Raw genomic sequence first — 25,945 nt, 5'->3', positions numbered from 1 at the left:
CAGCTGATGAAACTGAGGAGTATTTCTGTCTGTAATATAGCCTTTTGTGGGGGAAAAAAACGAACATTTTAATTGGCTGGGCTTGGCTCCCCAGTGGGTGGACCTATGCCCAGTGATGTGAAATCCATAGATTAGGGCCTAATGATTTAAAAAAATAATAATTGGCTTATCTCCTTATATGAACTGTATCTCAGTAAAATCATTGAAATTATTCCATGTTGCGTTTATATTTTTGATCACTATAATTATATGAATGCATATCAAACAGGAATATATCAGTGAAATGATCCCCTTGCAGGGGATTATACAGATGAACTGCAGTCACCAGATGCCCAAGCCTCAAAACCAGAAACATGTGGAGGCATCAACACTTGTCATTTTTAATAAATGTAAAAATATATTGTTTTCCTGTATCTGTGCATGAGTCCTTAAAACACAGTCCATTTTACGAAGTAAGTCATTCCCAAGCGAGAGACATTTCAAGGAGATTAACTGCCCAACATCATAAGCTTGTTCAGTACATGAGAGCAAATTTAGTCATTAAATACTTTGGTTGCAAGCAGGACACAGGTAACTATATATACCAAGTCAATCGGGAGATGTGGTTATTTGTGCCTAAAGGGCATGGGCCAGAATCCAACTGACACCGACACTCAATTTTGACAGTTCATTCGTAACTGTAGGATATACTTGTACGTCATAGCCTAGTGGAGACCAATATCTATCTTGTGCTATTAAGCTATATAAAATGACGGTTGTTGATGTCTATAACTGCATTTTGTATAATGTTTTGTACATTGGAATATAGCAGTAATAGGACCTAGCAAGTGAGAGAACATTATTTTGATCGCAAATCCTGATCCCAATGAATGCACTGGAGAGAAAGAGAACTGCTCATTTTCAGCCACTCAAGAGGCTCAGTTGAATTTCCTTATGCATCAGGAAAATTCTTTGTGACAAAAGAGTAATCAAGTTAATAGCTGACATCTCTAACACTGTATTAGAGCTCTCTTTCACCTACAGCTAGCCTATCACTATGTATCGCATAAATACACCATCATGAAAAGGCTATATATATACAGTGCCTTGCGAAAGTATTCGGCCCCCTTGAACTTTGCGACCTTTTGCCACATTTCAGGCTTCAAACATAAAGATATAAAACTGTATTTTTTTGTGAAGAATCAACAACAAGTGGGACACAATCATGAAGTGGAACGACATTTATTGGATATTTCAAACTTTTTTAACAAATCAAAAACTGAAAAATTGGGCGTGCAAAATTATTCAGCCCCTTTACTTTCAGTGCAGCAAACTCTCTCCAGAAGTTCAGTGAGGATCTCTGAATGATCCAATGTTGACCTAAATGACTAATGATGATAAATACAATCCACCTGTGTGTAATCAATTCTCCGTATAAATGCACCTGCACTGTGATAGTCTCAGAGGTCCGTTAAAAGCGCAGAGAGCATCATGAAGAACAAGGAACACACCAGGCAGGTCCGAGATACTGTTGTGAAGAAGTTTAAAGCCGGATTTGGATACAAAAAGATTTCCCAAGCTTTAAACATCCCAAGGAGCACTGTGCAAGCGATAATATTGAAATGGAAGGAGTATCAGACCACTGCAAATCTACCGTGACCTGGCCGTCCCTCTAAACTTTCAGCTCATACAAGGAGAAGACTGATCAGAGATGCAGCCAAGAGGCCCATGATCACTCTGGATGAACTGCAGAGATCTACAGCTGAGGTGGGAGACACTGTCCATAGGACAACAATCAGTCGTATATTGCACAAATCTGGCCTTTATGGAAGAGTGGCAAGAAGAAAGCCATTTCTTAAAGATATCCATAAAAAGTGTTGTTTAAAGTTTGCCACAAGCCACCTGGGAGACACACCAAACATGTGGAAGAAGGTGCTCTGGTCAGATGAAACCAAAATTGAACTTTTGGCAACAATGCAAAACGTTATGTTTGGCGTAAAAGCAACACAGCTCATCACCCTGAACACACCATCCCCACTGTCAAACATGGTGGTGGCAGCATCATGGTTTGGGCCTGCTTTTCTTCAGCAGGGACAGGGAAGATGGTTAAAATTGATGGGAAGATGGATGGAGCCAAATACAGGACCATTCTGGAAGAAAACCTGATGGAGTCTGCAAAAGACCTGAGACTGGGACGGAGATTTGTCTTCCAACAAGACAATGATCCAAAACATAAAGCAAAATCTACAATGGAATGGTTCAAAAATAAACATATCCAGGTGTTAGAATGGCCAAGTCAAAGTCCAGACCTGAATCCAATCGAGAATCTGTGGAAAGAACTGAAAACTGCTGTTCACAAATGCTCTCCATCCAACCTCACTGAGCTCGAGCTGTTTTTCAAGGAGGAATGGGAAAAAATGTCAGTCTCTCGATGTGCAAAACTGATAGAGACATACCCCAAGCGACTTACAGCTGTAATCGCAGCAAAAGGTGGGGCTACAAAGTATTAACTTAAGGGGGCTGAATAATTTTGCACGCCCAATTTTTCAATTTTTGATTTGTTAAAAAAGTTTGAAATATCCAATAAATGTCGTTCCACTTCATGATTGTGTCCCACTTGTTGTTGATTCTTCACAAAAAAATACAGTTTTATATCTTTATGTTTGAAGCCTGAAATGTGGCAAAAGGTCGCAAAGTTCAAGGGGGCCGAATACTTTCGCAAGGCACTGTATCTGCATCCTTCAATTAGCAACAGTAGGGAGCAAGCAAAAATACACTATATATACTAAAGTATGTGGACACCTGTTCAAATTAATGGATTTGGCTATTTCAGTCGCACCTGTTGCTGACAGGTGTATAAAATCGAGCACACAGCCATGCAATCTCAATAGACAAACATTGGCAGTAGAATGGCTTTACTGAAGAGCTCAGTGACTTTCAACATGGCACCGTTATATGATGCCACCTTTCCAAAAAATTGTCTGTCCTCGGTTGCAACACTCACTACCGAGTTCCAAACTGCCTCAAGAAGCAACTTTAACATAAGAACTGTTTGTCGGGAGCGTCATGAAATGGGTTTCCATGGCCGAGCAGCCGCACACAAGCCTAAGATCACCATGTGCAATGCCAAGCATTGGCTGGAGTGGTGTAAAGCTCGCTACCATTGGACTCTGGAGCAGTAGAAACGCGTTCCCAAGAGTGATGAATCACGCTTTACCATCTAGCAGTCCGACGGACGACTGTAAAGTTTGTGCCAACTGTAAAGTTTGGTGGAGGAGGAATAATGGTCTGGGGCAATTTTTCATGGTTCGGCAGAGTCCACTTAGTTCCAGTGAAGGGAAATCTTAACGCTACAGTTAACTGGCCTGCACAGAGCCCTGACCTCAACCCCCTCAAACACCTTTGGGATGAATTGGAACGCCAACTGTGAGCCACGCCTAATCACCCAACATCAGTGCCCGACCTCACTAATGCTCTTGTGGCTGAATGGAAACAAGTCTCCACAGCAATGTTCCAACATCTAGTGGAAGCCTTCCAAGAAGAGTGGAGGCTGTTATAGCAGCAAAGTGACGACCAACTCCATATTAAAAATGTCCATGATTTTCGAATGAGATGTTTGGCAAGCACTGCATTACTTTTGGTCATGTAGTGTAGCTGCCTGGCAGTATCATCCTGCTGTAACATTTCTACCTCATGAATGAAGGTCATCGGAAAATAATCCCTCTGCTTGCGTGCCTTTCTCCAATGCATGGTCATTCAAAGACAAACTGTACAGTTCCACATTTGACAAATTCTGGCGACAGATAAGCATCATCACTTCATATAATGTGTGTGTGGGTGTGGGTGGGTGGGTGCATGTGTATGCTTGTATATTCATGTGGGTGTCTGGTGTGTGATGCTGGTCGCCTGCAGTGAAATATCATGAGCACCTGCTCCATCATGTCCCTGTGTGTTAGTCATTCTCTAACTTATGTGACACTGTGTTTACGCCACTGACCAGGCATATAGAACAGCTCTAAATTAGCATCTATAGTGTATGTTTACACCACTGACCAGGCATATAGAATAGCTCTAAATTAGCATCTATAGTGTATGTTTACACCACTGACCAGGCATATAGAACAGCTCTATACTAGCGTCTATAGTGTATGTTTACACCACTGACCAGGCATATAGAACAGCTCTATACTAGCGTCTATAGTGTATGTTTACACCACTGACCAGGCATATAGAACAGCTCTAAACTAGCATCTATAGTGTATGTTTACACCACTGACCAGGCATATAGAATAGCTCTATACTAGAGTCTATAGTGTATGTTTACACCACTGACCAGGCATATAGAACAGCTCTATACTAGAGTCTATAGTGTATGTTTACACCACTGACCAGGCATATAGAATAGCTCTATACTAGAGTCTATAGTGTATGTTTACACCACTGACCAGGCATATAGAATAGCTCTATACTAGAGTCTATAGTGTATGTTTACACCACTGACCAGGCATACAAAACAGCTCTATATTAGAGTCTATAGTGTATGTTTACACCACTGGCCAGACATACAGAACAGCTCTATATTATAGTCTATAGTGTATGTTTACACCACTGGCCAGACATACAGAACAGCTCTAAACTAGCATCTATAGTGTATGTTTACACCACTGTTTAGAACAGCCTAAACTGACCACCACTGACCAGGCATATAGAACTAGCATCTACACCACTGACCAGGCACTAGAACAGCTCTATCTATAGTGTATGTTTACACCACTGACCAGGCATATAGAACAGCTCTAACTAGCGTCTATAGTGTATGTTTACACCACTGACCAGGCATATAGAACAGCTCTACTAGAGTCTAGTGTATGTTTCTATAGTGTACTGTTTACACCACTGACCAGGCATATAGAACAGCTCTAAACAGCATCTATAGTGTATGTTTACACCACTGACCAGGCATATAGAACAGCTCTAAACTAGCATCTATAGTGTATGTTTACACCACTGACCAGGCATATAGAACAGCTCTATACTAGAGTCTATAGTGTATGTTTACACCACTGACCAGGCATATAGAATAGCTCTATACTAGAGTCTATAGTGTATGTTTACACCACTGACCAGGCATATAGAACAGCTCTATACTAGAGTCTATAGTGTATGTTTACACCACTGACCAGGCATATAGAATAGCTCTATACTAGAGTCTATAGTGTATGTTTACACCACTGACCAGGCATATAGAATAGCTCTATACTAGAGTCTATAGTGTATGTTTACACCACTGGCCAGGCATATAGAACAGCTCTAAATTAGCATCTATAGTGTATGTTTACACCACTGACCAGGCATATAGAACAGCTCTATACTAGCGTCTATAGTGTATGTTTACACCACTGACCAGGCATATAGAACAGCTCTAAACTAGCATCTATAGTGTATGTTTACACCACTGACCAGGCATATAGAATAGCTCTATACTAGAGTCTATAGTGTATGTTTACACCACTGACCAGGCATATAGAATAGCTCTATACTAGAGTCTATAGTGTATGTTTACACCACTGACCAGGCATATAGAATAGCTCTATAGTGTATGTTTATGACCAGGCATAGCTCTATATTAGAGTCTATAGTGTATGTTTACACCACTGACCACTGACCAGGCATACACCACTGACCAGGCATATAGCTCTACACCATAGGCATATAGAATAGCTCTATACTAGCGTCTATAGTGTATGTTTACACCACTGACCAGGCATAGCTCTAAAAGCGTCTATAGTGTAGCTGGCCAGGCATATAGAACAGCTCTATACTAGCGTCTATAGTGTATGTTTACACCACTGACCAGGCATATAGAACAGCTCTAAACTAGCATCTATAGTGTATGTTTACACCACTGACCAGGCATATAGAACAGCTCTATACTAGAGTCTATAGTGTATGTTTACACCACTGACCAGGCATATAGAACAGCTCTAAATTAGCATCTATAGTGTATGTTTACGCCACTGACCAGGCATATAGAACAGCTCTAAATTAGCATCTATAGTGTATGTTTACACCACTGACCAGGCATATAGAACAGAACTAGCTCTACACCATAGGCATATAGCTCTAAACTAGTCTATAGTGTATGTTTACACCACTGACCAGGCATATAGAACAGCTCTAAACTAGCATCTATAGTGTATGTTTACACCACTGACCAGGCATATAGAACAGCTCTATATTAGAGTCTATAGTGTATGTTTACACCACTGGCCAGGCATATAGAACAGCTCTATATTAGAGTCTATAGTGTATGTTTACACCACTGACCAGGCATATAGAACAGCTCTAAACTAGCGTCTATAGTGTATGTTTACACCACTGACCAGGCATATAGAACAGCTCTATACTAGAGTCTATAGTGTATGTTTACACCACTGACCAGGCATATAGAATAGCTCTATACTAGAGTCTATAGTGTATGTTTACACCAACTATAGTGTAGTTTACACCACTGGCCAGGCATATAGAATAGCTCTATACTAGAGTCTATAGTGTATGTTTACACCACTGACCAGGCATATAGAATAGCTCTATACTAGAGTCTATAGTGTATGTTTACACCACTGACCAGGCATATAGAATAGCTCTATACTAGAGTCTATAGTGTATGTTTACACCACTGACCTCTATACTAGCGTCTATAGTGTATGTTTACACCACTGACCAGGCATACAAAACAGCTCTATATTAGAGTCTATAGTGTATGTTTACACCACTGACCAGGCATATAGAATAGCTCTATACTAGCGTCTATAGTGTATGTTTACACCACTGACCAGGCATATAGAATAGCTCTATACTAGCGTCTATAGTGTATGTTTACACCACTGACCAGGCATATGGCTCTATACTAGAGTCATGTTTACACCACTGACCAGGCATACAAAACAGCTCTATATTAGAGTCTATAGTGTATGTTTACACCACTGACCAGGCATATAGAACAGCTCTATACCAGCGTCTATAGTGTAGAGTCTACATTTTGGGGCGGCAGGTAGTATGATTTACACCACTGATCAAATCCCCCAGCTGACAATAAATATCTGTCGTTCTGCCCTGAACAAGGCAGTTAACCCACTGTTCCCTGGTAGGGCGTCATTGTATAGTGTATAGTTTAAAAAAGAAAATACACCACTAGAGGCCAGACATACAGAACAGCTCTATATTAGAGTCTATAGTGTATGTTTACACCACTGGCCAGACATACAGAACAGCTCTATATTAGAGTCTATAGTGTATGTTTACACCACTGGCCAGACATACAGAACAGCTCTATATTAGAGTCTATAGTGTATGTTTACACCACTGGCCAGACATACAGAACAGCTCTATACTAGATTCTATAGTGTATGTTTACACCACTGGCCAGACATACAGAACAGCTCTATACTATATTCTATAGTGTATGTTTACACCACTGGCCAGACATACAGAACAGCTCTATACTAGATTTTATAGTGTATGACCGTTACTGGAACCAGGGCTCCTAAAGCCAGCCATTAGAACAACAAGGCCATTCTGGTTTAGTCTTAATGATTTGATAGATTTTGCGATTGGCTCATGTTTCTGTACCATTGTGACAAATATGATCCGGTTGGACAAGTTAAAATGGTATCAATCTGTCAAAAATGTACAATCCATTTGCCATCACTCTCTTTTGAAAAATGGATGCTCTAGTCAACTAATTGGTCAGAATTTTCATTGAAAAGCAGATTCTTTCATTGCGCAAATGGGTCTTCTTTTGACCCAGCTTAATTTGTGCCACATTTCCTCATCTCTTTGGCACATTGGTTTTCCTCTCTCATGATGTATTCCAAATAGCACCCTATTCTCTAAGTAGGGCAATACTCTGACTTGGTCAAACGTAGTGCCCTCTATAGGGAATAGAGTGCCATTTAGGATGAACACTCTCTCTCTGTAGAGGTCACTGAAGCTGGGTTACATAAGGAGCCCATGCCAACAATGTGCTGTTCTATCTGTCCAGCTCAACCCTGGGCTCTGTGACTTTCTGTGGCCCTGTTCAGACTCCACACCAGCATGCCATGGTCACTGTAGTCTACTAACTCTCATTTCCTCACCAGGGACGGTGTTCTGTTGTGATTAAGTCTATCAAACAATTTTAGAGGATGGACATTTTAGCTGCCTGTTTGAATAGCAGCAATATATACAGATGCACTTCTTCATTTGACCCGGCTTCTCACAGTAGGAAAATAATCCTGCAGGAACAGGAAATGGGAATTATTATGTGGACTATTATTAATGGACATTTTTGTAGGCGTTGTTACATTTTTCATCAGGGCGAATCAAATCTGACATTTTAAAGATAAAATTAGAAGCCTGTTTAAACCTTGAATACACTAGAATTGTGCATTTCCTGCTGCGCAGGAAAGCTCTCTGTGTTGGGCAAAGTAATCAACTTAAGATAGCAGATCTGTACTGAGTGCTGTTGTCCATGTACATTCTGTTGTCCATGTGGCATTCTTTGGATGTATTGTTGAAGTTAGATTTTGAAGCTAAAGCCAGTCTGAATCTGTGGTTCGGTTAATAACACACAATGCTGCTTGTCAGTGGAACATGAAGTGAACTGATAGGTCAGATCATTGATGGTTTCATGCCCTTCACCCCCCTCCTCAATGACAACGCTGGTCTTTAGTAACTGGGTGTCGCAAATGTCAAGGAACATATGGTCATTTGGTGTTGTGGATAGTTGAAAGCCATGAACCATGTTGTCAGCGTCCATCTGAGCACAGTTTCTCATGATTTGAAACAGATAATCTCTCGCTCATGGCTGAAAGCAGCACTGCCACTATGAAAGGTTTCTCCTTCTGTATTTGATCCTGAGATAAATTCTGGTCTTTTTTCATGACATATAGTATTGTGGGTTTTCTCAATATATCAATATATGTCTATTTTTGTCTCTCTACAGTGAAAGCAGAAAATAAGGACAAACAAGAGAAGGCTGATTTCTTCCCCAAGATGGATAACTTGAACATGTTTGATAAGACCGAGAAGTCGGACAAGATGGAGAAGATGGAGAATAAAGAGAAAAAAGATCAATCTAAGAAAGTCAATGCTGACAAGACAAACAAATCTGAGATCCTCAAAGATGAAGAGAGGATTGACAAGACAGAGAAAAATGTTAAAAATGAAAAAGTGGACAAGCCAGAGAAGACCAACAAAGATGAAAAGATGGAGAAGAAAGCAAATGGAGAGAACACGGACAAGATGGTTAAAGTTGAGAAGAATGAAAAGAAAGGTACTGCAAAGTCCCCAACAACCATCAGAAGCAAACAGGACCTCACCAGCCCAGACAGTAAGGCCAAGGTAGGTCAGGGAAAGGCTGGGACAATGTTACCATTCATATCAGTGCAAGCTGCTTCTGCAACTGTCACTGCCATCTCTAGTGTGTGTATGCATGCGCTTATGTGCTAATTCAAATTTAGAAAGGTTATCTAGCCTGCTGCTAGAACTTGCTCTGCTGATGCTCCTGGTTTGAGGTTTATAGTGAATGCGGCCTTTGCTGCTTTGTTTTTTAACTAGGCAAGTCAGTTAAGAACAAATTCTTATTTTCAATGACAGCCTAGGAACAGTGGGTTAATTTAAAACTGCCTTGTTCAGGTACAGAACGACACATTTTTGAATTAACGGCTCGGGGATTCGATCTGGCAACCTTTCGGTTACTGGCCCAACGCTCTAGCCACGAGGCTACCTGCCACCCCCTGCCTGTCCTCTGTTGCTTTACCTTGCTGCCTGTCCTCTGCTAATGTAACATGCTGCCTGTCCTCTGCTGCTTTACCATGCTGCCTGTTGTCTGCAGCTTTACCATGCTGCCTGTCCTCTGTTTCCTTACCATGCTGCCTGTGTTGCTTTACCATGCTGCCTGTCCTCTGTTTCCTTACCATGCTGCCTGTCCTCTGTTGCTTTACCATACTGCCTGTCCTCTGTTTCTTTACCATGCTGCCTGTCCTCTGTTTCTTTACCATGCTGCCTGTCCTCTGTTTCTTTACCATGCTGCCTGTCCTCTGTTGCTTTACCATGCTGCCTGTTGTCTGCAGCTTTACCATGCTGCCTGTCCTCTGTTGCTTTACCATGCTGCCTGTCCTCTGTTTCTTTACCATGCTGCCTGTCCTCTGTTTCTTTACCATGCTGCCTGTCCTCTGTTTCTTTACCATGCCGCCTGTCCTCTGTTGCTTTACCATGCTGCCTGTCCTCTGTTGCTTTACCATGCTGTCCTCTGTTTCTTTACCATGCTGTTTCTGTTTCTTACCATGCTGCCTGTCCTCTGTTTCTTTACCATGCTGCCTGTCCTCTGTTGCTTTACCATGCTGCCTGTCCTCTGTTTCTTTACCATGCTGCCTGTCCTCTGTTGCTTTACCATGCTGCCTGTCCTCTGTTGCTTTACCATACTGCCTGTCCTCTGTTTCTTTACCATGCTGCCTGTCCTCTGTTTCTTTACCATGCTGCCTGTCCTCTGTTTCTTTACCATGCTGCCTGTCCTCTGTTGCTTTACCATGCTGCCTGTCCTCTGTTGCTTTACCATGCTGCCTGTCCTCTGTTTCTTTACCATGCTGCCTGTCCTCTGTTGCTTTACCATGCTGCCTGTCCTCTGTTGCTTTACCATGCTGCCTGTCCTCTGTTTCTTTACCATGCTGCCTGTCCTCTGTTTCTTTACCATGCTGCCTGTCCTCTGTTGCTTTACCATGCTGCCTGTCCTCTGTTGCTTTACCATACTGCCTGTCCTCTGTTGCTTTACCATGCTGCCTGTCCTCTGCTTTACCATGCTGCCTGTCCTCTGTTTCTTTACCATGCTGCCTGTCCTCTGTTGCTTTACCATGCTGCCTGTCCTCTGTTGCTTTACCATGCTGCCTGTCCTCTGTTTCTTTACCATGCTGCCTGTCCTCTGTTTCTTTACCATGCTGCCTGTCCTCTGTTGCTTTACCATGCTGCCTGTCCTCTGTTTCTTTACCATGCTGCCTGTCCTCTGTTGCTTTACCATGCTGCCTGTCCTCTGTTGCTTTACCATACTGCCTGTCCTCTGTTTCTTTACCATGCTGCCTGTCCTCTGTTTCTTTACCATGCTGCCTGTCCTCTGTTTCTTTACCATGCTGCCTGTCCTCTGTTTCTTTACCATGCTGCCTGTCCTCTGTTGCTTTACCATGCTGCCTGTCCTCTGTTGCTTTACCATGCTGCCTGTCCTCTGTTTCTTTACCATGCTGCCTGTCCTCTGTTTCCTTACCATGCTGCCTGTCCTCTGTTTCTTTACCACACTGCCTGTCATCTGTTTCTTTACCACGCTGCCTGTCCTCTGTTTCTTTACCACGCTGCCTGTCCTCTGTTGCTTTACCATGCTGCCTGTCCTCTGTTGCTTTACCATACTGCCTGTCCTCTGTTTCTTTACCATGCTGCCTGTCCTCTGTTTCTTTACCATGCTGCCTGTCCTCTGTTTCTTTACCATGCTGCCTGTCCTCTGTTTCTTTACCATGCTGCCTGTCCTCTGTTTCTTTACCATGCTGCCTGTCCTCTGTTTCTTTACCATGCTGCCTGTCCTCTGTTTCTTTACCATGCTGCCTGTCCTCTGTTTCTTTACCATGCTGCCTGTCCTCTGTTTCTTTACCATGCTGCCTGTCCTCTGTTTCTTTACCACACTGCCTGTCATCTGTTTCTTTACCATGCTGCCTGTCCTCTGTTTCTTTACCATGCTGCCTGTCCTCTGTGCCTGTCCTCTCTTTACCATGCTGCCTGTCCTCTGTTTCTTTACCATGCTGCCTGTCCTCTGTTTCTTTACCATGCTGCCTGTCCTCTGTTTCTTTACCATGCTGCCTGTCCTCTGTTTCTTTACCATGCTGCCTGTCCTCTGTTTCTTTACCATGCTGCCTGTCCTCTGTTTCTTTACCATGCTGCCTGTCCTCTGTTTCTTTACCATGCTGCCTCTCCTCTGTTGCTTTACCATGCTGCCTGTCCTCTGTTTCTTTACCATGCTGCCTGTCCCTGTCATGCTGCCTGTCCTCTGTTTCTTTACCATGCTGCCTGTCCTCTGTTTCTTTACCATGCTGCCTGTCCTCTGTTTCTTTACCATGCTGCCTGTCCTCTGTTTCTTTACCATGCTGCCTGTCCTCTGTTTCTGTTTCTTTACCATGCTGCCTGTCCTCTGTTTCTTTACCATGCTGCCTGTCCTCTGTTTCTTTACCATGCTGCCTGTCCTCTGTTTCTTTACCATGCTGCCTGTCCTCTGTTTCTTTACCATGCTGCCTGTCCTCTGTTTCTTTACCATGCTGCCTGTCCTCTGTTTCTTTACCATGCTGCCTGTTTCTTTACCATGCTGCCTGTCCTCTGTTTCTTTACCATGCTGCCTGTCCTCTGTTTCTTTACCATGCTGCCTGTCCTCTGTTTCTTTACCATGCTGCCTGTCCTCTGTTTCTTTACCATGCTGCCTGTCCTCTGTTTCTTTACCATGCTGCCTGTCCTCTGTTGCTTTACCATGCTGCCTGTCCTCTGTTTCTTTACCATGCTGCCTGTCCTCTGTTTCTTTACCATGCCTGTCCTCTGCCTGCTCCTCCTCTGTTTCTTTACCATGCTGCCTGTCCTCTGTTTCTTTACCATGCTGCCTGTCCTCTGTTTCTTTACCATGCTGCCTGTCCTCTGTTTCTTTACCATGCTGCCTGTCCTCTGTTTCTTTACCATGCTGCCTGTCCTCCTTTACCATGCTGCCTGTCCTCTGTTTCTTTACCATGCTGCCTGTCCTCTGTTTCTTTACCACCACCATGCTGCCTGTCCTCTGTTTCTTTACCATGCTGCCTGTCCTCTGTTCCTCTGTTTTTACCATGCTGCCTCTCCTCTGTTTCTTTACCATGCTGCCTGTCCTCTGTTTCTTTACCATGCTGCTGTCCTCTGTTTCCTCTGTTTCTTTACCATGCTGCCTGTCCTCTGTTTCTTTACCATGCTGCCTGTCCTCTGTTTCTTTACCATGCTGCCTGTCCTCTGTTTCTTTACCATGCTGCCTGTCCTCTGTTTCTTTACCATGCTGCCTGTCCTCTGTTTCTTTACCATGCTGCCTGTCCTCTGTTTCTTTACCATGCTGCCTGTCCTCTGTTTCTTTACCATGCTGCCTGTCCTCTGTTTCTTTACCATGCTGCCTCTCCTCTGTTTCTTTACCATGCTGCCTGTCCTCTGTTTCTTTACCATGCTGCCTGTCCTCTGTTTCTTTACCATGCTGCCTGTCCTCTGTTTCTTTACCATGCTGCCTGTCCTCTGTTTCTTTACCATGCTGCCTGTCCTCTGTTTCTTTACCATGCTGCCTGTCCTCTGTTTCTTTACCATGCTGCCTGTCCTCTGTTTCTTTACCATGCTGCCTGTCCTCTGTTGTATGCTTTTGGTTTTCTTATTTTTTCCTTCATTGTGTGACGTTGTTGTACAGCCTGCTGTTGGGTCAACCAAACCAAACTCTGTCAAAACACGGCCCACCTCTCTGTCCACTGGGGATGCAGCTGCCCCCCTAAAACGTTCCGCCCCCACCTCCAGCTCTGCCAATAAAAAAAGTCCTGTTACCAAGGCAACCACTCCCACTGCTGGCACCAAGCGGCCAACTGTCGCTCCCAGTCAAACCCCTACAGCATCCAAGTCCAAGGTGAGTCCCCTCCCATTCCCACTTCCCTCACTCCTGTCTCTGCTCACTGGCCTTCCCTCTTGTGGTTGGCACCTTGTCCCCCTTCCCTTTGTTTGGCTCTGCTATATAACTGTCCCGTGTCCACCTTCTGACTCTCACTCAGTTTGTGGACCACCAACTCCCTGCACTATAACCTCTGTCCGGGCTCTTCACCATTTAGTCCTACCAGCTGATTATTTTCTCCCTGAAGATCCCAGCATGCATTTCCAATATCTCCTTTCTGTTTCCAGTCTTTACTCCCCTAATTGCTTAATCAACTTCCATTTGGTGTGTTTTTTATCACACACCTATCTCTCTTTTCCCTCAGCCGTCTCCATCTTCCTTACACCTCTAGTTGCCTCTCCCAACCAACCCTCCCTATGTCCAGCGCTCTCTTCCACACCACACCCTTCTCTGATTTCCTGTTTGCCTACTCAGACTCCGGAAAACGGCACTTCTGACAGACGTCCTCCTGTGCCAAAGGCTAACGGCACGGCCAATAAGGACAGTTCCTCTACTACCGCCACTACTAAACCTGCTGGGCCACGCCCCTCTGCTAATGTCCCTTCTCTGCGCCGCAACACAGGTGACACCAACTCTTAACTGTATAGTGCAAGCTGACATGCTTTAAGGTACTTTATTCTTGATGATGGTGATATTCAAAAAGCCAACGTCAGAATTCCTTGGTCCCTAAATGTCCACAAGTCTCAATCATGTAAGGGGAGCTTGGTTATGTTCTCTACCCTACAGTTCCCAAGACTGATATCAAGCCAGGTGACGTGAAGAAGCCTACTACACTGAAGACAACACCAGGTAACAACGAACCAACATGCACAATCTAACCCAAGTATCTCATTATACAACTAAAATACCCTAGAGTTGAATGTGTTCTTTGAAATTGTAAGGACAGACAACTGTCGTCTGTTATAATCTCTCTTGACAGTGTCATTATGACTACACAGAGAGAGACAAGTGCAATGGGTAAGTGATGCTAGGAGACAGACAGGGACGCAGAGGGAGACAGACACTTAGTCTCAACAGTAGCTCCAGTTCCTGAAAACCCTGACTGACGCCTCAGGCCTGTCACGTCCTCCTCTGAGATATTAATTAGTCATCGAATCAGAGGCTGTTGACACAGCCTTGGAAAACCCACTACCAGAGACCACAGTATCTACTCTCTGTAGGTAGTAGTAGTGTTGTTCCTTATCCTCTCCCCTGGGGACTAGTTAGCTTCCAGGACATTGTTTCCTAGTGAATCATTGTTGTTATTGTTTGTGTGTGTGCTCAGCTCCAGCCCTTAGTAGAGGGTATGTTTCCTCATGCCCTTTGTCTATTTCTATCACCGCCCCAGCCAAGCCCAGGGTACCTCACACTTCTGCTACTGCTCCAAGCACTCCTGCAACCAACGGGGAGCAACCTCGCAGACGCATCACCAAACCCCCGGTGCCCAAGCAGACGGCTATGGAGAGGAAGCCAGCTGTACCCAGAGCTCCTAGGACTCCCAGGCCCATTAACGCACCCTTGCCAGACCTGAAGAATGTGCGCTCCAAGATCGGCTCCACAGACAACATGAAGTATCAGTCTACCGGTGGCAAGGTGAGGTAACGTGGGATAGAGATGTACTGTACATGAAAGCTTTGGGAAAGGGGCCTATTTAAGTGGACCGACATCAGACGTAGACATTTGTGTATTGACAGATCTATCATGCCTTCAGTGCTGTCAAATGCCATTCACGGCATGGGTTTTGTCACAAGCAAATTCTCATTCAACATCATACAAATTCCATATTATCAAAAACCTCACCTCTCCACTGCTGCCATATAACAAGGTCTTATACCACCCTCTCATTAGTCATTACAAACATTTATGGCTTTCTCAACTAAATAGTGGCACAATGCATGCTACTCCTGGAGAAAATATGTTACGCAAACTACACTATAAATACCAAAGTATGTGGACACCCCTTCAAATGAGTGAATTTGACTATTCAGCCACACCTGTTGCTGACAGGTGTATAGAATCGAGCACACATTCATGCAATCTCCATAGACAAACATTGGTACTAGAATGGCCTTACTGAAGAGCTCAGTGTCTTTCAACATGATACCATCATAGGATGCCACCTTTTCAACAAGTCAGTTCATACAATTTCTGCCCTGCTAGAGCTGCCCCGGTGAACTGTAAGTGCTGTTATTGTGAAGTGGAAACTTCTAGTGGCAACAACGGCTCAGCCGAGAAGTGGTAGGCCACACAAGCTCACAGAACGGGACTTCCGAGTGCTGGAACACGTAGCGCATACAAATAGTCTGTACTCGGTTGCAGCACTCAATACAGACTTCTAAAACATCTCTGGAAGCAATGTCAGCACAAGAACCGTTCGCCATGAAATGGGTTTCCATGGCTGAGCAGCTGCACACCAGCCTAAGATCACTATGCACATTTCCAAGCGTCGGCTGGAGTGGTGTAAAGCTCACTTTTGGTGGAGGACGATTAGTGGTCTGGGTCTGTTTTTCATGGTTCAGGCTCCTTAGTTCCAGTGAAGGGAAATCTTAACGCTACAGCATACTAGACGATTCTGTGCCTCCAAATTTGTGGCAACAGTTTGGGGAAGGCCCTTTCCTGTTTCAACATGACAATGCCCCTGACCGCAACCCCATCAAACACCTTTGGGATGAATTGGAACGTCGACAGCGATCCAGGCCTAATCGCTCAACATTAGTGCCCGACCTCACTAATGCTCTTGTGGCTGAATGGAAGCAAGTCCCCCCAGCAATGTTCTAACATCTAGTGGAACGCCTTCCCAGAAGAGTGGAGGCTGTTATAGCAGTAAACTCCATATTAATGCCCATGGTTTTGTAATGAGATGTTCGAAGAGCAGGTGTCCACTTAATTTTGGTCATGTAGTGTCTGTCTGTCTACTTATGTGTTTCTGTTTGTCTCTCTGTTCTCTCCCCTTTATTTCTCTCTTATCCTCTCCGTAACCTTTTATTTTCTCTCTTATCTCTCTCTTTTCTCTTTCTCATCTCTCTACATTACAACTGACAGCTCCTTTCACACATAGGTTGCGTCAGTGTCCATCCACAAAAGGTTACCTGTCACAGTGATGGATGCAAAAGGGAGTCTCCATAGAAACAAATTCTCAACACATTGTTTCGAGCCAATGCACTCTTCTGGCATGCAGGAGACTTGGGTTTGAAACCTGTCAGTCACACAGACCGTTGGTGTAGCCTTAAAGCAGAGCAGTTCCCTCCATCTGTACACCACACCACATTCTCCTGAGTACTGGTGGTACTGATATTGACCCAGGGGTGGTTGTGTCCCCTCAGGTCTCCTCGGCAGGGGGTTCCCAATCCAAAGACGGCCAGGGCAAGGTGAGTCCCTACCATCGCCATCATCACACACCCCTTGCTCATTCTCACCCATGTGCTCAACCACTCTCTCTCCTTCAATATCACACTGAAGGAAATGACATAAGTGGACCTTTTTTGTCCACTGACTGTTTGAACCTATCTGTACATACACAAACACTCCCGCTCTAACACACTCCCAGTCTAACATACTACCAGTCATGCACATCCTCACCTTTTCTTCCTCTTCATGATAGACTGTTGCTTTCCGGTATAAAATGTGAATAGTTGTGGACAGTGTACTCCTAGTCTCTGTCTCCCCTGATATGCACAGCTTAACTTACAGACAGAAAAACAGACAGACAGGAATTGACCTTGCCGTCATCCATCTGACCTCTACAATCATGGCACTACCCATCCCAGGTAACCTCCTTGTGAAATAACACCACAGTGACTATTGTCCTGCGCTGGTCCTCACACCTGGTACATTTCGAAGGTCCCTGAGCTTGAGTATTTGAGAGGCCCTGGAAGGCTTTTGGGTTCGTAGTGTAACCAATACCACTGCTCTTATTCATCTGGGTTTACTTTTACGTAATTTACCCTAAACCATTTTTACAGTCCTATCAGTATGATTCAATGAAGGATTATAATGGTAAGATAAGCAATTCAGAAACAACCCACTGGGCACAGACATACTTTCAACGTTTAGTTTTGATTTAAATTGAGATGTCAACTAACGTGAATGTCAACGTGAAATCAACAAAAAATGTCATTGGATTTAGGTTAACAGTTGGGTGAAAGAAATACGAAACGTTTTGCAAATTCAGTCAGTTTTCCACATTGATTCAACATCATCAGATGTAATTTTTTGGGGGAAATGTGGGAAGCGCTTGCTGCTGTCTTCTCATCAACTGAGTGATATAGCAGAGAAGCCTCTGGTTGTCCGACACCTGTGAGTTGAGTTCAATAAGATATGAGCTTGAGGCAGTGTGAGCAAGCAGTTGGAAATAGCAGACCTTGGCTGTGGGCTAGTGTTTTAGAGGGTGACTCAGCCCGTCTGCGATGCTACCTGCGTCACAGAGTCTAACTAAACTAATTTAAACATCAGGCATCTCAGTATACCAAGCAAAAAAATTAATTGTGAAAACAGATTAGTGCTTTTCATTCAAGGTTTTTGAACTGCATGTCTGTTCCTTCGCAAAGTGACGGTGTTTTGAAATCAGCAATGGATATCAGGGAAGAGATGGCTGGCTAGTGTGTGTGTGCGTGTGTGTGTGTGCGTGTGTGTGTGCTCGTGTGCGCTTGTGCTTGTATTATCTTTATTCATAAACACTGCAATAGTTATCTACTTTGATCAGCCACATCTAGAATTGGATGATATTTGAGCTAATTTGCATGTAAATACTGACATCTGACCAGCCAGCATTCTGACTGTTGTGTGACTGGTTTTACTTACTATGTGTAAGAATGAGTTAACAACATGCTCTTTAGATTGCTTTCACTTTTCATCCTGGCTGCTTCTCCACCACCCTCCACTAATTCTAGACTCACCGTAGTGAACTGTTCCCACTGCTACTGTGCTTCTTTGTAGGTTATGATAGTCCACAAAAAACTGGACTTCAGCCATATCACCTCCCGCTGTGGCTCCAAGGATAATATCAAGCATGTCCCTGGTGGAGGGAATGTAAGTACAACACATGGGGCTCCCATGTGGCGGCTGCCTCGTTCTCCATATCCCCACTAACATGCTCGATTGGACTGTAAGGAAGTCAGCCCCATTTGTAATAGAGTAATGTCCTAACGTTCTAGTCATTCTAATTCTATGGTCAGCCCCATTGGCCAGCCTAGTCATAATGTGAGGTCTGAATGGTATGTCTCACCCAACTAACCAGCTGAAGAGATACTAGCTTTCTATCTGCCTCCTTCTCTTTCACTCTCTTTTACATTGCAACAAGTATTACATTTCCTTATTTAGTGACAACAAAATCAATTTAAATGGATACTTAAAATGCCCACTTCTCCACTTTACAGTAGAGTACTCACATTTCATAATCAGTGTTATACTGAGGGGTTAAAGTGATTCAAGCCATTGTGTGAGAATTTCCGATTGGATGTTGTTTCATCTTTGCCATTCATACTTCAACATTTGTGTTGTTTGTTTGGGTGCATTCAGGTCCAGATTCAGCATAAGAAGGTGGACTTGAGCAAAGTGACCTCCAAGTGTGGCTCTAAGGACAACATCAAGCACAAGCCAGGTAGACATCTGATGATTTTGGAAATGATTTCTGCATCCCAAATGCCACCCTATCCCCTACATAGTACACTACTTTTGGCCAGAGTCTCATTGGTCCTGCTCAAAAAGAGTGGACTATATAGGTAATAGGGTTTCATTTGGGAAGCCTCCTTTATCAAATTAATTACCTTCTTATGCCACTAAGGTGTGTCCACTACAGGGGGTGGAGATGTGAAGATTGAGGCTAAGGCCAATGGTAATGGCAAGCCCAAGGTGGGGTCAATGGACAATATTGGCCTTGAGGCAGAGGATGGACAAAACAAGGTACGGTCACCATTCTCTTGTAGTCACGTAGTTATTTACATGTTTTACCTAATCAGGATTTGGTCCTGGAGGTTTTATTCAAATACATTTCAGAAAGCTTAAAGTTTTAAAGTAATTGTTTATTGCACAACACACAAAGACAGGATGTTTGAGGTTGTGGTGGTGGAAACGTTTCATTTGAACATGCTGGTTGACTACATACAGAGAGCAATTTCATCCTTTTAAAACAAGTTGCGTCATTGTGCTTTAACCTGTTTGTCCACTAGATGGCCTTAATGATTACTCAGTCTTTCATCAGTAACACAAGATGTAATGAAAAGATCATTGAACTTATAGGAATTCATACACACTTTTTTAATGACCATATTATTATGGTAATTTACCTCATTGTTTGTCCGATTCTCATGTCGAAACCCTGCTGCTCACGTGTTTCCAGGCTGGGGGGATGCAGGAGAAAGCTGAGGGGAAAACATCTCCCCCTGGTGGACCTCCAGCCACAGGTGCAAGAAGTGTGGCTAAGGAGAACGGACATAAGGAGGCCACACCTCACCCTAATCCCTTTGGGGGTGATGGGCTGCGAGACCCGATAGGCATGGGCATGGACAAACGCATCCCTGAGACAAGTAGGTGCCTCTTGCCTCAACAAACACCCTGTGGTCTTTCTGAAATCTCACTTTTTTCTGTCATGCACTCAGAGCATTAACTTTGAGATTACCACTGTTGCCTGTCTCACATGACTTATTGGGCTTCATGTCACTGCTGAGTGCTCAGATTGTAGATAACTGATTGTTGTGAAGTAAGTTTTTTGCCTCCTGCAAATTCTGCATTCAAAAAATGTGCATGTTATTTTATGCCATTAGTCTAACCAGTTAACTCCCTCTATTCTTTCTCCTCTTATTTCGCTCCCCTTTTCTCCATTGCTTCCTGTGTCCCACTCTGTTTATCTGCCAGCAGATTGAGTCTTACAAGCTGAGCTTTCGCAAGCGTGCACGGGCTCGCACGAACCACGGCGCCGACATCATCTCCCGGCCCACCCCGATTGGCAGCCACCCCTCACCCTCATCGCAGCACCTCTCTCAGTGTTTCTCTGGGGGTCCGCCAGCTTTCTCCTCCACACCCTCCAGCTCCAACCCAGACCCTCGTCACCCAGACATGAGGCAGGGGGACAACTACTGAATGCTAGCAGGACAGGGACTTCTTTAGCACATTTCAACTTCCTCCAGCACCTTCATTTGACCTTTTACCTCTCCTTTTACCATACTGTATCTAATAGTCCTAGTCTTCTGGTCTCAGAGGAGCCAGTATTAAAGTATAGAGACCAGAGTTCAGAAAGATAGACAAGCTCTTACTGTACAGTGGGGTTTGGTCTCTTCTGAATTGCCCTGGGTTAACTTGCTGTGATATAAGGGGAGTAGTATGACCTCAGAGTGAACCTTCTAGAATCTAGACCCTCAGTGTTCTGTTATAGTTATGTCAGCGCAGAATGAAACGTATTATACTGCCTGCTTCTTTTGTTCCAGCCTATAATTTATGTTCTTATACGTAGTGCCACCTCGATTAAAATCACAAACACCTTCAGTGTCACACTGTACATTTGTACACATTTTACGTCAGACCATCACAATGAGCCAATGCTATCTATGTGACAGGCCTTACCCTAGACGTAACACCTTCCTTACTGTACCTATCTCTCTGGATGAGCATAACTGCCCTTGTACTGTTGGGACCCCAGATTTCACTTGAGTTGTATACAGTATATTATACAATGGCGATTAGTGAAGCACCCCTTATTGTGAGCGTGTGGGATTGTCGTATCATCCCAATGAACAGGGGCTAATATGCCACTCCCTCTCTTAACCAATACAGTATGTCTAGATAACCCTTAGTAAACGTGTGATTCCCCCACAGCGCTCTCTACAACAAGATACTAGTAGGCTGTTACAAACAGTAGGATATTTAACATCTCTTTCAAAAACTCTGTATCGTGTTTTCGTAAATTATTGTAACAATGAGCTGATGTGTTGTTATGTGGTTTCATCATAATATACCCTTTTCCTTTTACTGTTACATCTCTCTGAAAGCAATACAGTGAGTGGTCTTTGCCGAGGACACAACTTCCCCATACACACACATCCCCGCACATGTGTACAGTACGGTACAGTCAGAGGGAGAGAGAGACAAGCAAACCCCTGCAGGGTCTGTGCACAGAGACTGGATGCCTGGGACAGGGCAGAATAGGAAGCAGGAGGCAGCAGAGTGAGGAAAGGCCTATGATTGCAGAGTGAGGAAAGGCCTATGATTGCAGAGTGAGGAAAGGCCTATGATTGCAGAGTGATGAAAGGCCTATGATTGCAGAGTGATGAAAGGCCTATGATTGCAGAGTGAGGAAAGGCCTATGATTGCAGAGTGAGGAAAGGCCTATGATTGCAGAGTGAGGAAAGGCCTATGATTGCAGAGTGAGGAAAGGCCTATGATTGCAGAGTGAGGAAAGGCCTATGATTGCAGAGTGAGGAAAGGCCTATGATTGCAGAGTGATGAAAGGCCTATGATTGCAGAGTGAGGAAAGGCCTATGATTGCAGAGTGATGAAAGGCCTATGATTGCAGAGTGAGGAAAGGCCTATGATTGCAGAGTGAGGAAAGGCCTATGATTGCAGAGTGATGAAAGGCCTATGATTGCAGAGTGAGGAAAGGCCTATGATTGCAGAGTGAGGAAAGGCCTATGATTGCAGAGTGATGAAAGGCCTATGATTGCAGAGTGATGAAAGGCCTATGATTGCAGAGTGATGAAAGGCCTATGATTGCACCAGGAAAGATACTCCAATGCTGTTTGTGTTGTCCCCCAGTGATCAAGTCTCTGTAGTGTTGGCCAAACCGTTGGGACAGGGAAGACGAATAGAGAGACGTTTTGAAGGAAAGCAAGATTGAGATAGATACATTTAACAATATAATCACAATTTTAAGTCAGTATCAAGAGAAGTTTGTGACGAACAAAGACAGTCATAAATTGATCTCCAATGTAACAATTGTATATTTTCAGTCTTCTCAACTACTCCACTGTTAAATATGAATTCATTTGAATGGCTGCTTATGCTATTGGTTCCACTGTGAAAAGTGACATTATTGTGTAACAATAGCGCACAATTTCTTATTGGTGCAGTTTTCTTTCTTTTTTTTTTAACAAAGAAGCGAATTACTCAGATTAACTTGCTGTCGGTTTTGTAAAGAGGTTGGCGGAATTGTATAACATTACATGACTATGAATTAGGATTCAGTGTGTGTGTGTGTGTGTGTGTGTGTGTGTAGTATGTTGTGATCAACATTTAGGCATGTCTGTGGAGTTTGTCAGATTAGTGGTATGTTGCTGGATCAAGTTCGAGGGCACCCCATTGCCTTTCAAATACTGGTAGTTTGGCTCTTAGGGTACAAAAATGGCACCTCCAACAAGAGGGATAAGGGCCCCAGATATTAATGTGTACTTGTGCCTTGTAGATTCTCAAGGCTGAACCACAGATAGAACCAGATCTCTCACAGGATGTCTAAATCTGAAGCATCCCTTTATAGCTTCTTCTCACCACCAGACATGGTGATGATAGGAAGCCCAGTGGCGGGAAGTGGGAGGACATGGAGCGAGATGAAACATGCTAATTTCCTCATAGATGAAACATCTCAATACAGTTTTCTGTTCCCAAAACTAACATCTGTTAAGAACAGAGTACACAAAGTTTTTAAGACTTCACTCTTTCTAAAATAAATGGCATTGCTTAGAAGGATTACAAGGGCAAATTGAGTAATTGCACAATCGCAACTTCACAGAGTAGGAGTTCTCCAGCGGAAATATGCAAATACATGCTAGAACGGGCCAATAGGATCTCGCTAGTTCGTGCTTAGCTTTGCCCAGCTCTTTGCTTGTTCTGCTCAATGTGCTTCATTTGCTCCCATTGGAAACATCATCGGTGGTATATATTGGGTTAGTACAAATCTGTGGCTGAACTGTAACAGGTGTATAGTTCCCCAAAAAATGATCTTTATGTCCCACCCTCAAACCCTTTTATTTTGAGATATTGTTATGTACTGTAATGATATAATGCTGCTGGATGTCGGTAAGGTGTCATTTGAATTTATTTGAGTGTGTGCACTGCAGTGGAGGAAATCATAGGGATCATCAATGGCTGAGATAATCAAAGAGCAAGTTATCAAAATATCGAGAATGAAAGAAAAAGCACCTTATGATATTTACAAGTATTCTTTCCCCCCAAGATTCCCATGGTTAGTTGAAAAACTGGAATGAATGAAGTCTTACACTGATGAACGCACTTTGAATGCACAGTGGTATGTACATTTTATGTTTGAGCTCTACAGTATGTTAGAACTGTTGGCATGATTGGATGAACAGATTTGTCTTTTAGTCTCCTTGGCGGTAACCTTGCTGGTCACGTTAGTGGACTTTGGTGTCGTGCTTTGGGACGATGGTCACTCGCTCTGTCTGTTCTCCGTGTGCCTGTTAGACGTCACGTTAGTGGACTTTGGTGTCGTGCTTTGGGACGATGGTCACTCGCTCTGTCTGTTCTCCGTGTGCCTGTTAGACGTCACGTTAGTTAACACTTCCCTTTCCAACGCGTAACCACTGCTTGCAACACCATCCTTCCATCAGTCTTCACACAGTCGTTTGTAAATAGACATCCACATGTTTTTATCACCACAGGAAAAACAAATAGGTATTGATATTAGGGTCTTTATGGATGTTGACAAATGTATTTCACATCCATGAACCCATTTTCAAAGAGAGCGTTTTCTTTCTGGAGTCTGCCTTTTTCAGAAAGGGCTGAAGTACAAGAATGTTTTTTAAAATGCAATGTATTAAAGATGCAAGACATGAATATCATATGTATGAACTTTTTGTTTTGTTTTCAAAATCACAATAGGACACATACTAAGGCCTAGATTCAATCAGATCAAGCGTTAACCAGCGATAGCAGACACCTGCATAGCAAATGTTTTGGTGGAGAAGGAAACTGCGTTGGAGCTGTCAAGTTATTGAGCAGCTGCTCTTGCAATCATCAGGAACCCCCCACTCGCATTAGAAGTTCAGAGTGAGAATATGTACACTATATATATATAGAATTACACTCAAATAAAAAAATCATTCAACAAAATGAGGATTTCCATCATCATCACATTCCAGTGTTTGAAGTTGTAAACAAGGCTGCATGGGATTTCTGTTAATAATTTGACTGTGCAGCCAATGGCAATGTCCGCCTTAGGTATAAGAGAGCCACTTGTGGATTTGACAGCTCTAACACAGTTCCACCTCAGACACTATGCGGATGTCGGCTAAAGCGCCTCTGATTGAATAGAGCCCTAAATCTACATTTGACTTGACAGTAGGAATGGTGGTTAGCATCTCAATGGTTGGTCAAGGTGTGTTATTACCAACTCCAACTCTGTAGAGGAATAAATTAACACTTTTATCTGCCTCTTACACTTAGGCCTGTACTCACTATATGTTAGAAATCTACATGGAATAAAGAATAATCCGGTTTCATGCTTATTCTTCCAAATGTTTTGTGTCACTGGTGAGCTGACCGAGTGCCCAACTTTAATCCGGAACCAGGCATTGTGAGGATAGGTTGAAGGCCATGCTCCCAAATGCAGCACCTGACGCACACAGCCCTTGAATGTCATCCAGACATCCCTCCCACATCCCCCATGTGAGACTAACAGTAACTGTCTTTTGGCATGTGTTATGTAGTGTGCTTCTGTAAAGCATCAAGGAGCCCATAGCTGTGCTTCGTCTTCGAGCACACCTGTAGTGTGTATTATTCTCCAGTGCACACCATAAGAGCATCAAGGAGCCCATAGCTGTGCTTCGTCTTAGAGCACACCTGTAGTGTGTATTATTCTCCAGTGCACACCATAAGAGCATGCAGAAGACAATGGATTGTAGACATCTGTCATAGATAGGAGTTCATTGTTTCCCCTTCGATTTGAGATGTAATTTGGTATGAAAGATATGTTCATTGTGATTAATTGGTATCTAGTGATGTGAATATTAATCATGAAATAAAAGACAAGCAAACGTTTGAGTGTATGTTTCCTTTTCTGCTTAATTGTCTTTTGTGTATAACTGTACAAATATTGCCTTTTTTTTATTACAGTATTTTCCATAAAGAACTATGTTGTCTGAGTCCACAAGAACACAACGTATAGTGCATGTATACTGAACAAAAAATGTAAACACAACATGCAACAATTTCAACAATTTTACTGAGTTACAGTTCATATAAGGAAATCAGTCAATTGAAATAAATTTGTTGGGCCCTAATCTATGGATTTCACATGACTGGGAATACAGATATGCA

The 25,945-nt window shown here is 43.4% G+C and overlaps 1 protein-coding gene across 4 annotated transcripts in view; it reads left to right on the top strand.

The window, feature by feature from the left end:
• LOC118402042 (microtubule-associated protein 4-like) overlaps window positions 1-25,666 on the top strand; it is an 83,404-nt gene extending 57,738 nt beyond the window's left edge. The window contains exons 7-17 of one of the 4 annotated variants that reach the window (XM_035799881.2): window positions 8,966-9,363; window positions 13,454-13,663; window positions 14,120-14,267; window positions 14,432-14,494; window positions 15,033-15,277; window positions 17,008-17,052; window positions 18,620-18,712; window positions 19,202-19,283; window positions 19,482-19,585; window positions 20,022-20,208; window positions 20,537-25,666. In XM_035799881.2, coding sequence (XP_035655774.1) covers window positions 8,966-9,363; window positions 13,454-13,663; window positions 14,120-14,267; window positions 14,432-14,494; window positions 15,033-15,277; window positions 17,008-17,052; window positions 18,620-18,712; window positions 19,202-19,283; window positions 19,482-19,585; window positions 20,022-20,208; window positions 20,537-20,544 — 1,583 coding nt within the window. In that variant the 3' untranslated portion in view covers window positions 20,545-25,666. Of the gene's footprint in view, window positions 1-8,965; window positions 9,364-13,453; window positions 13,664-14,119; window positions 14,268-14,431; window positions 14,495-15,032; window positions 15,278-17,007; window positions 17,053-18,619; window positions 18,713-19,201; window positions 19,284-19,466; window positions 19,586-20,021; window positions 20,209-20,536 lie in introns of all 4 variants that reach the window. The other 3 variants (XM_035799879.2, XM_035799880.2, XM_035799882.2) reach the window with 3 other exon arrangements.
• Window positions 25,667-25,945: the final 279 nt, after the last annotated feature.

The sequence above is a fragment of the Oncorhynchus keta genome, chromosome 23, assembly GCF_023373465.1.
Source record: "Oncorhynchus keta strain PuntledgeMale-10-30-2019 chromosome 23, Oket_V2, whole genome shotgun sequence".
In the NCBI taxonomy this organism is placed as follows: Eukaryota; Metazoa; Chordata; class Actinopteri; order Salmoniformes; family Salmonidae; genus Oncorhynchus; species Oncorhynchus keta.
Note: the sequence above shows the minus strand (reverse complement) of the source record. Positions and strands in the feature narration are given on the sequence as shown.